The 14,401-nt window shown below is 55.4% G+C and overlaps 4 protein-coding genes across 4 annotated transcripts; 2 read left to right on the forward strand and 2 right to left on the reverse strand.

Annotated features, from left to right (window-relative positions):
* Positions 1 to 131: 131 nt before the first annotated feature.
* Positions 132 to 2,678, forward strand: CPAR01_15365 (uncharacterized protein; the record flags this gene model as incomplete). Its single annotated transcript, XM_060499614.1, has 1 exon — positions 132 to 2,678. One exon carries the CDS (start codon positions 132 to 134, stop codon positions 2,676 to 2,678), a length of 2,547 nt encoding a protein of 848 aa, XP_060341614.1.
* Positions 2,679 to 3,293: 615 nt separating this feature from the next.
* Positions 3,294 to 5,759, reverse strand: CPAR01_15366 (uncharacterized protein; the record flags this gene model as incomplete). Its single annotated transcript, XM_060499615.1, has 1 exon — positions 3,294 to 5,759. The coding sequence occupies one exon, from the start codon at positions 5,757 to 5,759 to the stop codon at positions 3,294 to 3,296; it is 2,466 nt and encodes an 821-aa protein (XP_060341615.1).
* Positions 5,760 to 10,528: 4,769 nt separating this feature from the next.
* On the reverse strand, positions 10,529 to 10,786 carry CPAR01_15367 (uncharacterized protein; the record flags this gene model as incomplete). Its single annotated transcript, XM_060499616.1, has 1 exon — positions 10,529 to 10,786. A coding segment is annotated over one exon (258 nt), but the record flags the coding sequence as incomplete, so codon positions are not given.
* Positions 10,787 to 11,849: 1,063 nt separating this feature from the next.
* Positions 11,850 to 13,420, forward strand: CPAR01_15368 (uncharacterized protein; the record flags this gene model as incomplete). Its single annotated transcript, XM_060499617.1, has 4 exons — positions 11,850 to 12,088; positions 12,174 to 12,465; positions 12,633 to 12,865; positions 12,943 to 13,420. 4 exons carry the CDS (start codon positions 11,850 to 11,852, stop codon positions 13,418 to 13,420), a joined length of 1,242 nt encoding a protein of 413 aa, XP_060341617.1.
* Between the last annotated feature and the right edge of the window lie 981 nt (positions 13,421 to 14,401).

Raw genomic sequence — 14,401 nt, forward strand, 5'->3', positions numbered from 1 at the left:
GAAGAACGGAGGGCTGCACCAAACAGCTTTGCTTCATGCTGTGATTTCTGGCTTCGTTTGCCTGCTATACGAATCAACTCTTCATCCCTCACTGACGCCAGCAACCCATCTTCTCCCACCGTGCTCATACCATGAACTGGACTGAGGGAGCTTTGGCTCGACATTCTCGAGGGAAGGGCTGGAAACCGGAGATCGCTAAACAAAAACAGTACTTCGCAAAAGCTCGCTCGGGGCTTCACGGTCCTCCCAAGCCCGGCTTCGACTCTTTTTCCTTTTTCTCTCAGCAGGCCAATTCTTCGACATATCCTACGAAGCGCCTCTCTACAGTTCCATCACAAAATTCGCCGCACTTCCAACAGCACCAGCAACACCAGCAGCATCAGCAACACCGGCACAGCCAGCACCGCCAATGCGACCAGAAGAACCAGCACAATGTTCCTCAGGATCACCGTCTGTTGATGTCGCCAGGGCAGCATGTGCGGAAGGAACCTCTAGTCGCAGTAGACCACGGCATTCTACAAGAGCCTCGCTCACAGCATGCTACCAAGAAACGAAAGCTTCCTGACTATGACCCTGAGCTCTTGGATGCGAAGAGACACCGTTTGCTACAAAAAGGCGACTGGGCTGGGATCAATGTCCAAAAGTCGCTACCTCTGCATTTCTCGGGAGCTAGCAGCTCAAAAGGACGCCAGATCTGGGGCTTTCGCAACAAGCATCCTGAGGGTCAATCTGGCTTCTTCTGGGAGCAGAACGGAAATGGAAGGAGACCACTACAAGGCAAAGCTACAAGCTACATTAGCACGCAAGGCGGAGACAAAGACGTCCGGATCAGAATCGGCAGTGAGGATATTCGATACAGCGGAGGAAGTCAGATCACGGCAAAAAGCTCTCAGAATCGTCTTCCCAGAACTGCGGCCCAGTCGAAAAGCTTACGACAGTCGGAATACTTTGTCCAAACCTCGTCTCAAATCTCTGCGCAGGATTATGGTCCTCCAGGGTTGCGAGGCCATAGAGCTTTGCCAGTGTCCGAAACAATATCTTCGACACAGCGAAAGCATGGACAGAGTGCTGCATGCCGCGGAAATCCTCCGCGCGCCTCGATGTCGCTCAAAGAATATAGGTACCCAACCCGACTTGAGCGTTTACAAAAGGAAGGTCGGTCATTACTTGTTGAATCGTCTCCATCCAGGGTACATCATCCTGTGCCTCGACGACTGAGCCAGCTTGTAATGCTTGAGAGATCAGGGATACCAGCGTCCGAAATGTTTGGGAGCACCATTGGTCAGGTCGGTCGCAACCCAGTGCAAGAAGTTGCGCCATCGGAATGCAGTGAGAACCAGCGATGGCAAAAGATGATCGAGTCTCATGAAGATCAAACAAAAAGCCCATTCGAGAAAGATTCTAGTGCAAGTCGCAAGATCGTCAAGATCAGTCCCGGAGTCAGCAACATCCTCATTTCAAGCAGCTCGGTAGTCCATGGTTCGAGATTCGACCACCCCCCCATGAGCACATTTACGGACTTTTCTTTGGATGACAGGGCGCAGGACAGTATGGAAACTGGCCAGTACAAGCGCTTTGGCACCTCTATCAAGAATGATGGCCAACCAAGAGCCACTGCAGAGAAGATGCGATCCTCATCACCTCTGCTGCCGATCATATCATCCACTCTATCAGCTGGTCGACCGAGAGGTGACCTTTACAACGATAAAGAGGGACTTTCCGAGGACACATCCCTCGCGCATGCAGAATCCTGCTCAGACGATGGCCACTATGCGCAGCCTCGACAGCTACCGCCCATGTTTGAGTCGGATAGCGAGGATAAACCAACTCTGAACAAGCGAGAACCAAGTGAGCAAAACTTGAGGCCTACCGATGAAGAAAATGAGGAAGTCGAAACCTCAATTTTCCTTCCTCAGACACTAGATACAGATGCCGGAAATGCTATATCGGTGCCAGGCTCAGATAAAGTAGACATGGATACAGAGTGGATGAGCTTCATATTCGGCGAAGACGTCGAAAAAGATGAAGACATTGCTTTCAAAGAGTCGCTCAAGGAAGCTGCACGAGACTTACGGCCATCGAGCAGCTCCGCTGGCGACTACTACCAACCTTCTGTGGTTCCCATCTCGGCCTTTGCCTCCAAAGAACTTGCACCACACAAGATGCTTCAACACCAAGATAAGGGCGCTCTGAATCCGGCATCGCTGGGATCTTCTCTAAAGGCTGGCCAGACAGACATGGCTATCCGTGGAGATCTCGTAGACTGTGAATTAGAGCATAGCCAATATCAAACCACTGACACAAACATCGCAGGCTCCTTTATAGCAGAAGATTCGGACTCAATCATACCCCAATCCGGAACAGAGTCTCTGACATCTGAAGTTGCTCTCACGCAGATAACGGACTCTATGTCAATGATTGCACAACCATCCAACTCTGACTTAAGCGAAAACGTGGGGCAAAGGTTTGCCAAGCCAAAAACCTTTGTCGGGAGACTAGCCTGCTCATCAAGCCGAGACCCTAGACCAGTTTTGCCCCTGAGCGTGAATGAAGTTTCCAAGAAAAGGGGTAGGCCCAAGGGCAGATCGAGAAAGAAGAAGGCCGAGGATGGACGTGCCAACATCCGAGGGCTACCTAATTATGACGGGGATCCAATTGAAGGCGGATCAGACGAGTAGTGCAGCACGATTACTCGCATTTTGGGGGAAAGATGGCCATCTGCATTCGCATCACACAGCATGGCAGAACTTTGGAACGGGAGTGTTGTGGCATCCTTTTGACATTCGTGGGATATCGACCGTTATTGGGACCTGGCCCTATCTACTCTAGAAACGGACAGAAACAATGTACAATGCAAGAAAAAGAAGAAGAAAAGACACAAAACCCCAAAGAAGAATGATGCTCCAATCCATGAACCCTTTTCACCCAAAATCGTCCCAACAATCTTTGCGTTTCCGTTTGCTCCGGCCAGAACCCAGCACAGCTGTCTGCCAAGAGGCAATCGATCTCATCTGTATCATGTGCAGAACGAACCCTTTTTTGCCATTCCCATTCTTTTTTTGTTGATTTTTTTCTCAATGTCATCTTTTTTTGTTGGTTTGACTTGATATCCCATGATGTCGTTTTGAGAGTGAGAGGAAATCAGAGAAGAGGAAGGAATGTGTGCCAGGGTTAATCATACTCGACAAGCGGCTAGCGTTCCTGCCAGGCTTCATCTTTCTGTTCAACCGCCACAGCTATTCCCTTCCTCGTCTTCTTCTTCTCACTCAAACTTACCACCACCCGCGTTCTGTTTACCAGAAGCCAAAGGCGTGGCCGTGGCGGCGGGGGTGGTAGACGGCGTCGCGCTTGCCCTCCTCGGCGCGCTTGACGGCAGCCGGGGTGGACGTGGGCACGACCGAGACGGTCTGGGTCAGGACGGAGGTGACGGGAGCGGTGGGGCACGCGCTGACGGTGACGGTGACGGGCGCGGCTGAAGGGCAGCTTCCGCCGCTCTCGCCGCCAACGCTGCCTCCGTTGCCGCCGCTTCCACCGTTGCCACCGGTGTTACCGCCCGCACCGGCGCTGGGGAGAGCCGAGGCGATGGTAGTGCCGGAGGCGGAGCTCTGGGCTGCGTCGCTGATTGTGACGACGCCGGTGAGGGAGCCGACTGTGACTGTGACGACGCGGGGAGGGGCGGGGGCGGAGGTTGGGGCGGGAGGCTGGGCGGTCACGTAGACTGTTGTCACGCGGGGCGGGGTGGTGCCCTCGGCGGGGATGGTGGATGTCAGGGCGGAGGTGACGACCTCAGTCTGGGCCGGGGGTGAGCCGGAGCCCGAGGGGCCTGCGGTGGGCTGGATAGTGACTGTGACAAGGGAGATGACGGGGGAGCCGGAGGGAGGCGCGAGGGTCATTGTAATGACGGAGGTCTTGGGCTCGTTGGGGCGGGGGGGCTCAGCTGGGCGGGAGATGGATGCGGAAGCGGAGGCCGAGGCCGCGGGGACGGTGGCGGTCACGTAGACTGTGCTGATGATGGCGGAGCCGCCGGCGCTCTGGGGAGGGAGAGTGGTTTCGACGGCCGAGGTAACGACTTCGCCGCCCTGCTCTGAGGCCGCGCCGCCTTCGTTGCCGTTGCCGCCAGTAGGCTGAGGGGGTTGAGCGGTGACGTAGATGGTTGAGACGATGGGCTGACCTCCCTCGGACTCGGCGGGCAGAGTGGTCACGACGGCAGAGGAGCTGGCGACTGCATCGACGGAGCTGACGGCCGTACCGGAGGCGACGGGGACACCTCCAGACACGGTGGCAGTCACGTAGACGGTGCTGACGATGGCGGAGCCGCCGGCGCTCTGGGGAGGAAGGGTGGTCTCAATGGCAGAAGTGACGACCTCGCCGCCCTGTCCGGAGGCACCGGGCTCGTTGGAGGGAGCGGGAGGCTGGGCAGTGACGTAGATCGTCGAGACGATGGGCTGACCTCCCTCGGACTGGGCAGGGAGAGTGGTGATGACGGCGGAGGAAGCCACGGCATCGACGGAGCTGACTGCGGTACCAGAAGCAGCAGGGACATCGCCACCGCCGGTTCTAGTGATGTAGATGGTCGAGACGATGGGTGCGCCGCCCTCGGACTTGGGAGGTAGGGTCGACACGACGGCAGAGGTCTGGACGGAGCCGCTGGCAATTGCGTCGACGGAGCTGACAGCCGTGCCGGAAGCAACAGGAACACCGGCAGTCTTGGTGATGTAGATGGTGGAAACGACGGGGGCGCCGCCCTCGGACTGGGGAGGAAGGGTGGAAACGACTGCGGAGGTCTCGACGGAGCCGGCTTGCTCGGAGGCACCGCCGGTGGCAGAGGGCTCAGAACCGGGCTGGCGGGTGATGGTGATCACGGAGACGATGGGGGAGCCGGAGGGCGAGTCGGGGTTGGCCGGGAGAGTGGTGGTCAAGACCTGGGTCTCAGGGGCAGCGGGCGTCTGGGAAGGAGGAGCAGCAGGGGTAGCGGGGACGGTGACGAAGCTGACGCCTCCGGATCCGATGGTGGCGCCAGAGTCAGGGGGCAGAGTGGTGGTGGCAATGACGGAGCCGCCGTTCTCGAGCGTGGCAGAGGGCAGGCTGCTTCCTCCAGAGACTGGGCCGCTCGGAAGAATGACGGTCTGGGTGACAGTCACGGGCACGGAGACGGTGACGGTGGCGGTCTTTGCGGCGTTCTGGCAGTTGACAAGCTGGGTCTGGCACTGGGAGATGGCAAAGTTCTGTCCGGCGATACTCTGGCACTGGGTGAACTGCATACCACAGGCGGCGCTGCAGGCGGACTGGAACTGGCCAAACTGCTGGCCGCCGACGACGAAGCCGCCCTGCTCACCCTGCTGAACGGCGGGAGGGGCGCCACCGAGGGCGGAGATGAACTGGAAGAAGGTGACCTGGGAGATGATGATGATCTGGGGCTGCTGGATGACGGCGGGGGCGGAAGCGGTAACGGTGCGCTCGGTGGTGATGACCTCGGTGACGGTGGCATTGTTCTCGAGGGTAGAGGTGACGGTTGCTACCTCGGTGAGGGTCGTGACCTGAGGGGTGGCGACGGGGATCGAGGTGTTGAGGAAGATGCCCGTCGGACCACCAGTACCGGGAGCGGCGCCGGCAGCACCAGTTCCCGTCGAGGGAGGGGGCGGGATGCTGATGCTCGACAGGATCGGGGAGGGTGCGACCTGGCGCTTGGGGTGCTGGTGATGGCGCGCGAGACCGAGCTCAGCCAGGAGGCAGACGAGGGCGGCTGACTTGAGCAACATGTTGTCTGCTGAAAAGATCGTGAAGCTAGCGGATTGCTAAAGTGTTTGCAAGTTGGATGGATTTCGTGTTTGGTTTCGTTTGGATCGTTGGTGATGAAGGAATGGACTGAAGCAAGGCCCTTCAAGGGAGCTGGGCGACTAGCACCGAGAAGAGAATGACAGGATGCTGTTGGAAAAGAAGGAAGCGAAAAGAAAGAAACTGGCAAATGAATCACCAAAGAATGCAGAGCGATGAGGCTGGAGAGAAACAAGAATTCCGTTCCAGAGACGGGAAACGAGGCCTTCTTTAAACGTTCTTTCTTGCCTCTTACCTCCCGCCTTCGACCTTCCAAAAGACCATGTTAGTCCAGATGGATGCTTGCTCTTCCTGCCCGGGGACCAGGGTTGCTCTCGAACTGCCAAAGATCGGGTTATCCAGTCCGGATACCTCACCTCACCTACGCCTCCTGAACCAGACTGGAGCTAGCCTGGCGGTAGTACGGCTTCGCCATCGCTTTGGGTTAGACATCGTGAGACGTTCGGTCGAAGAGTGGGTTGTCTGCGGGGCTAGGGTAGGGGGATGAGCTTAACCGTCGTCTGGTGTTTACGATTCCAAGAGAGGGGCAGGCCCGCGGGGTGGAGGGGAGTGGAGGACGGCTCTTGGCCGGGGGGTGCGAATGGAGTATTTGCCCGCGGAGTATTTACCCTGTGGAGGATCACCACCATGCTTGGACAGCCTGGGAGGAGTGTCTTGTAGGTAGCGGGGCTGGGCGGCGGTGGACGTTTGCTAAGAAGCGATGTGAAAGGCCGTGATGCCATACCGGGATGACGGGGGATAGCGAGTGGGATAGCCGGGGGTTAGGCGTCGACGTCTGTGGGCTCTGGACGGAGGTGATGTGCATAATAGGATGATTCGGCCGAAGGTTACAGCCTATATCACACCTTAACACTATTAAGGCGTGCGCGTCTTCTGTGCAGAAGCGTTGGTGAAAGGGCGGAGCTCAATAACTAAGTTTATGGGAACATGAGAAGATGAGGAGATGTTTTTCAAGAATGCAACGGTATGTGTAGATCCAAATCTTCGTCACTTGATAATGTCGTACTGTTCTTGATGATGTGCGTAATGTCCAGGAGCAAGAATGATCTCCCGTTAGTTATCTCGTGATCTACAAGTGCCCGTTTATGTCCTGCCGTCTTTCGTTTTTCTCCGAGCCGTGTCTGTTCGGCCCACTCAAAACGACAACATTTCGAATTTCTAAACATCCAAACAAGGAAGGAAACCCCAGCGTTGAGTGATGGAAACAGTGGGCAGAGCAAAGGAGATGGGAAGTCGGGTTCAGGGAGTGGTTCCAGAGCGCAAAAACTTCTTCTCGCTCAGGGGTGTTATCCGTAAGGGGGATGGGGAGGAGGAATAGAAGCAGGCAATATCGAATTCTGCTCGCCGTCCGATGTTCTGATCCAATAGCATCAAGCTTGAAAAGAAGAATCGCTCGCTTGATCGGTCCAGGGAACCAGCTTGGCGAAAGGAGATGTTGGATGGAGGCTCAGGGGCAAGTTGGTGGAGGAAGTTGAGGTTCACTTTGAGTGCCCAGAAGAAGGGGGACGTTGGATGGGATGGAGTTGGAAGCGGCGCTAGGAAGGGCCGGGGGTAGAATCGGGGCAATCGGGAGGAACGGGGGTCGGGGGAGGAAGGGATGGCAGCGATAGCGCATGATTTTCGCGGGGGGTCGAGGATCAATCGGACCTGGCCGCCGTGCTCATCGGAGAATTACAGCCAATCGGGAGGGGCATTGGTACAGTTCTGCTTATATAATGTTGCGGCTGCGTCCCACTTGGCCGTTTGAAGATGCCAGCGCCTTTCTCCAGTGGCATCCACGCCAACTTCATCCCAAACACGGTGAAGGCCCCTGACCTGGTTGTTCCTGTTTCAGCTGATTTTCCAAAGGGGAAAGACTCAGCCTCGTCCCAACTCCCCTTTCTCTATGTCCTAAGGTACTGCAGTACGGAGTATGTCCAACGGGTACCTGATTTTGATCCGTAGAACGTGGCTTCTCATGTTGTCCCTGACCAGATGTTCCCAGTGATTCCAATTCCAGGGCTTCTGGACTCTGCGGATTCTCCACCCTCCCAATCAACTTTCATAGTGTTTCCACCCTCCATCAACTTCACCCCTACCATACCTGCAGGCTTCACCCCTCGCACACTTAGTACCAGACGGCTATTGATTCTCATTGTTTTCACGAAAAAGACCCCAGATCACGTGCAGCTGGTCTCTCCTGATTGTTTGACCGCACGCCTCTTTCCCTTCCTCTTCCCTCATGAACGACACCCACTCACACCCGATTCTTCCATCTGATGTCATGTCGTCCAACGCCCCGGACCTGGCACCTCTGCTCTGGTTTCACGAAGGCTAATTACAGGAGGCTTCTTTCGTGCAGACTTGGGACGACTGTGGATCACTCTCTTCCTCTCGACTTACAGCCTTCCATCTCCCCCTTCTCGGCCCATCGCCTGTCAAACTTTGGCCCGATGACATAACGACAACCACAGAACGGGGAGCGTTGGGGAGCCTCCCTCGCATGTGCCGACAGATGAATAGCAGAGCAGAGTCGCATCTATTATAGCTCTCAGACCCATCTTCCCCCCGGACAGTCAACTCACGACAGCCTTCGGAGATTCTTCACTGCAACCTTTAATGCATCACCACTACCGTGGTTCGTCCGCCCGCCGGCCCTCGCTCACTCGCATATTTTGTGCTGATCACCATGGTCCGCTCGTCGATCCCGCGCACACGTCAAACCATGAATAAGGCCTGGCTTGTGCGACCCATGCGGGAGATCACTGGCTGGTCCCCCTCCTCCTCCTCCGCCGCCGCATCCTTCTCTCGGTCTCGGTGGTCTTTACCCTCCATCTGGTCCCCTGGCTACCCTTACAACACTCTTGATTGTTTAAAATTGCAGAGGGGCCACACACGTCTTTGGATGAGACCGTTCTTGTAGCATCATCCCAGATTGAGCAACCAGTTCACTCTGCGGTATAGACTCGTCTCGGCCTCCGCGATATTTCGACTACGAATCTGACTTCTTGGCCTCTGTCTCTAGCAGTCTAGCTCGGCGGATCGATGATGAATCGCCGTGTTCGCTCTAATGCAACTCTGACGGTGAACGGCTACCCTTGGCGAGCGGGCCATTGTGGATGTTCACTCTCTCTTTCTTGGCTAGTCAAGGTCTTCGCGAACAAGGTTTTCGACTGTCAGGCTGTCACTAGAGTCATTGAATCTACTAGATGCCCCGAGGACATCCCGCCAGACCTGATCAAAACGGATCCTGCCTCGCAGGGCGCGCAGCGGGAACGGCACTAGATCGAGCATCATCAAGGGAAGAGGCTGTCACTTGTGCTCAGGATGAACCCACGGCGAGCCCTCTGACAAGCTATGCTTCATCCGGGCCTGGTAGTCCCAGCGAGAGACAGCAAGAGATCCAGGATGCGAGAGGCACTAGCTCAGCCATCATGAGGATGGAAACGCCGCCTCCAGAATGTCTTCGGTCGCCCGCTCCCTCCGGAGCGGCGGAGGCGGGTGGTAACGCTCTAACCCGATCCCCCCATCCTGCAACCGCCACCGTCAGATATAGCAACACAAGAATGCGTCTAGACCATGAAACCGACCTTCTGGTCAGGGCCATCAGCCCTGTGTACGCCACCGCACCCTGAATCAGGGATGCTGCCTCCCGTTCGCAGATCATCTGCGAGACTAAGGAGCCTGAGCCTGCCGTCAAAAGTCCGGCATGAATGTGAGAGCCGGGGTGGTGCTGCTGCGCCCTCTGATGATCGAGTCTGGAACCTCCGCACCTGTTTTCTTGGTGAGGTGTTTTTTCTTTTGGAAGAAGCACAGCCAACCGGCATTGCATCATCAATCTTGGGTTGTTTGCACACCCCCTCGAGACATTTGATGTGCCGTCTTGAGGCTTAGATCGTGGCTCTGCTAGTGTTGAGCATTTCGTCAAGATTCTGAGCAGGTTCGACTGGACTTGGCAATAGCATGTTATGGGAAATACTGAAACCTGCTGAATGCTTAAAGTACAGTAGCCGGCCGAACTAGCCGCTGACTACTACAGATAGACTCGCTGTCAACAGGTCTACTGCTGAAGCCTGCTGTCAAAGAGGACCTCTCACCAAACAGCTGTGCTCACTAACCAATTGACTGCCGGGTGTGGTGATGGATCTAACAACACATGGATCAAAGGTGAGAAGATGTTAAGTCTCGAAATGTCCCAGTTTAGAAACTTTGATGATACTTGTTAAGATGTCAACCCAAACTTGGTTACAAAGTAGGAATTGGGGTTATCAGTTGAACCAACATTTGAATCTGCCTTCTACATCTTGGAGCAATATCCATGCACTCCAAGCACTTGCAGTATCTCAAGTGACTGTACTACACACTGACCAATATAAATCCTCACGTAGTTTTCAATGAAGGTCCAAAACAAGTAAGGATGAGACAATGGGGACTTTCAAGTAGCAGCATAAGGATTGGACCACAGGGCCAAAAGTTTGAATACACCGCGAACGTATTACCAGCCAAACTCACCAAAACCCAGCACAGACGTGTTATCGTCATCGACCTGATGAATGATTCCGAAAACAAGTATAAAGGCCGAGTTTGTCGTTTGATATTCAAGATGCCAACCCCCAACGTGAACATGTTCTACAGCTTGAACGCTCAGTAATTGGCCGCGGTGCTTGTAGTATCTGACCTGTGAGATGGTGCAGCCAGATTGTCTGCGCCATCTCTAACACTCGTAGAATACTTGGGGGGAGTGAGAAAAGCACTGCTCAGAGGATTTTCGGCGCGTGTAAAGCTGCCAGGCGGTCGCGATCGGAGTCGTCTTCCGTGCCGGTTCTCTATGAATTGCGGTCGCGAGTGGAGACATATCACCGGCCCGGTGCATGCGCTCGGGCCGGAGCTCCGCGAAAGCTCGGAGCCAGAACCGGGCCGGGTAATTGTGGTAAAAGGAGTCGAAATAAAGTTGACCCCAGAAAGAGGACACAGGTGACAGGACGGAAACTTCATTGAGATTAATGGCTACCTTAGCCCATCTCACAAACTGGTCCTCTCGGAATATCGGGAATATTAGCTAAAAAAATTTGAAGGGGTGACCATCGCCGAAGACGGGCTCGGTAGTCGAGCGCTCGGTGTGGGGTATCGGCTTCCGGATTTCGGGCGATGCCCCGCCGTCAAGTGGGTGGGCAGCACGCAACCTACGCGTTAGACGTTTCCAAAGGGCACAGTATGCGCTTCGACCAGTGCTGAAGCTTCCTTGTGATCAGAGCCACAGCGCGCTCGAGCTAATGCGACCGTCGACGGCGTCATGGATAGTGCGAACTGTGAAGTCCGCATGTGCTTCGTTCCAGCTTGGGCGACACTTGTACATTCAGCTGTGAATTTTACGGCGATGGTAGTCAATCGATGGTTTGCGGCTTTCATTTCGAGCATAAGTTTTGTGAATCTAAATAGGCTTGGTGCCGTAGTCGTCGTTGTGCGCTTTGGTGACGAAAGTGGAAGCGTGGCTCAGGTGTCCTTCCATCCGAGGTCCTGTGCCTTACTGTGCTGATCTCATCTGGCCCAGACCTTCCCAGCTGGGCCAATGTCTGTGACCCTCCCATTCCCCATCCTCATCCTCAACCCCCCACCCCTGGCAGTGTCCAACATCATCCTTCCATCACCTGCCGTTTCGGTGCCATCTCTTTGACATCGTCAACTTGCGATGGAACCGAGAACCGACGTTCTTATTGTTTAGTTTTCATTCCATTCACTAATCTTGATCTGTTCCTGCTTGCTTGCACCGTCTTCTCCATTTTGTATCCACAAGATCTACCAAGATCTACCTTGCGTCATCCATCCTCTGGCCCCCCCGGTCAGGAACGAAGCCAAAGCTGCGGCATCGGGGGATTCTCCAACCCCACCCCGCCCATCCATCACCACAGCTCAGCTCGGCTCGGGTCTCAGGAACCGAGTCAAGATCGGCGGCGACGCAAGCTTGAGCTTTTTGCTTGACTGTCGAATTCAATCATATAGGTCCCTTGCCCGCTTGCGCGACGGCCCTGCCCACCATGGTCGTCTTTGTTGATCTAGACGACGAGGATATGGAGCCCCTTCACGTTCTCGAGGCACGCCGCTTGGCAACTGCCGCCGCTGTCGCGACTGATGCATTGGATTCAAGCAGTCGCGAGCTCGAGCACATGCTTGAGAAGCCGGCGATTGCCCCGGCCCCGTTGGTGACACCAGCTCCCGTAGCAGAGCCAACACCGACATTTCAGAGTGCTGCTACTGAGGCTTTTGGCTGCTATCCGTAAGCTCCGTTTACTCTCCCCCCGTATCACGCGCATGTGGCAGGTGAAACATCATGACTGACACCGTATCCTCCTTTCTCGCAGCATCGTCATGTCAATAGCTGAACACATCGATCTCAACACCCTCGACAGTCTCGCCCGCACCTCGCGCCAGGTCCGCCAGGGTCTGCTGCAATACCGCTCCATTCTCCTCTCTTCGACGCTGCACTGCTCCAACGAGGCCGTCCCCGTTGACCCAGAGTCCACGTTCCGCTTTCGTGCGAGGGCCGGCAACTGGTATTACATGGAAGATGGCCGGAACTACAACGGCAAGAGCGGCAGCTGTGCCCGAGACCTGGTGACGGAGTGTCGAAGGTGCAAGACCGTCGTGTGCAGGGTATGCCGTCCTATGCCTTGCCATATGCTCTTGGCCCCATCTCACCAAGGAGCGATTCCTTTACAGACGTGAAAGGGTGGGAAGGGGTACCAAGAGCATATGAGGCAATGGCCCGGGGAGGATAGAGAGCTTGCCAAGTAAAGTTGATTGCTGACACTTGTAAACAGAACTGCGCCATCAAGCCGCCAGCCTCCAACGCTCTCCGTGAGCGTCATCGTAGGTTGTGCCAGTGTTGTACCAAGGCCCCCATCGCAACTTTCGTCAATCACGCGCTAGAGCCAGAAATACCTCTGCTCGATGATGCCGTGAGACGAGAGATTTGCCGATGCGACGTCGACGGCGTCTGGCTGTGTCAGCCCTGTGGGCGGAGCATGCGCGGGGCCGATCACGACTACCAGCGGTATGAGACCCCTTCCTTTCTCACTATGCTGAAGATTTACAAGACCTGTTCTTGCTAACGTTCACTTTCCGCTACAGTATCTGGAAATGGCGGGCTCATTATGGAGAAGTCCTCGGCGGCCTGGGAACGGGCATCGGCGAGGGCGACCGCGGCGTCATCTGCGGCCGCGAGACCGCTTGCGCCGGCGCCAAGGAACGCGAAAATGAGACCGACTGTGATGCCGAGGACGCGGCCGTCACCGGCGCGAACCTGTGGACGGCCACAGACCAGGTACACCTCGATACTGTTCGATATGAGCGCACGCCGAGTCCCCAGCTCGGCCCCGGGTACGAGAGGCACGAGATTGAGGGGATCGGAGGCGTGGTGAAAACCAAACTAGTCCGCATGGTGAGAGTCGGTGCGTGCGTGCCCGAGTGGGACGACGAGAAGAGCCATCACAACATCCTCGGAAGAGAGGTGAAGGGCATCAGGCGGAGTTGGTGTGGCTGGTGCTACAGAGTCATCCCCGGTGAGGCTGATTTGAACAAGGCGGGCGTTACGATGCGTCAGCTTTGAGGGCTGGCCTTTGATATTTGCTTTATAATGATTTGATGACACACTCTTAATTCGTGGTAAGGTAGTAAGGGGTTACCATCGGGGAATCTGCCTCGACGCAGGAATGGATTTGATCTTGTACTGAAGACGGCAAGCTGGCCCAAGGCGAGCAAAGAATAGCTGCCGGGTTAAAGATGGATAGAAAAAGTCTGATAGTGCCAATTACCGTCACATTCCACCTGAATATACAAGAAACACCTACAAAGGAAACCCCATCAAGGTTCGGTCGAGTCCATTCCTGTCACCAGCAACAGCAGGCGCCCCTCTAGGTCGGGGGCTCAGGACGAGCTGGCTGGGTGGTGGAGTGGTTTACGGTCAACAGTCAATTCATACGCCTACCAGCCTTACTCGACGACAGGCTGAGCGAGCACCCGAGTTCGAATCTTAGCATGCGCACCAGGAAATGTAGCCATACCGGTGGTGAACTCTGTTTTTAGGTCTCACGTCAACTGGAGTCTGAGTGTGGCTTATTGTGAGCCAAAATGTAACAGCCAGCCAGGGGTGAAAGAGAAAGAGATGAGCCATATAAGGATTAGAGACGTCTAGCATCCAGTGATTCATGCCGTGTGATAGCGAAAGTTGGTAGAAGAATTATACACGAGTTTCTATGGCCCCTTATCTTTTACTCTCTCTTTCATTGTACAGATTGGTTGGGAGTTTTTTTTCGGTCTCCGCGTATCGTGACCCGCCTCTATCCTACATTTCTCCCAGCCGATTTTGTGACACTCCCCTAATGGTTTGATGGTACAGAGAATAAATGTGCCATACGTCTCGCCCCTCCTTGGGCCGCCTTCCCCTTTTCATCCCTTGGTGATACAGAGAACCCCGGCTTTCCCACGCAGAGGCTTCGGAACAGCAGGTCTTCCCCCCAATGCTTCTCATCTCATCGCCAGAAGTACAATAACAGACTCAAGCGTCCCAAATTGCCAAGTGGTCCAGCCT

The sequence above is a fragment of the Colletotrichum paranaense genome (assembly GCF_030867605.1).
Source record: "Colletotrichum paranaense strain IMI 384185 chromosome Unknown Scaffold_19.1, whole genome shotgun sequence".
Classification (NCBI taxonomy): domain Eukaryota; kingdom Fungi; phylum Ascomycota; class Sordariomycetes; order Glomerellales; family Glomerellaceae; genus Colletotrichum; species Colletotrichum paranaense.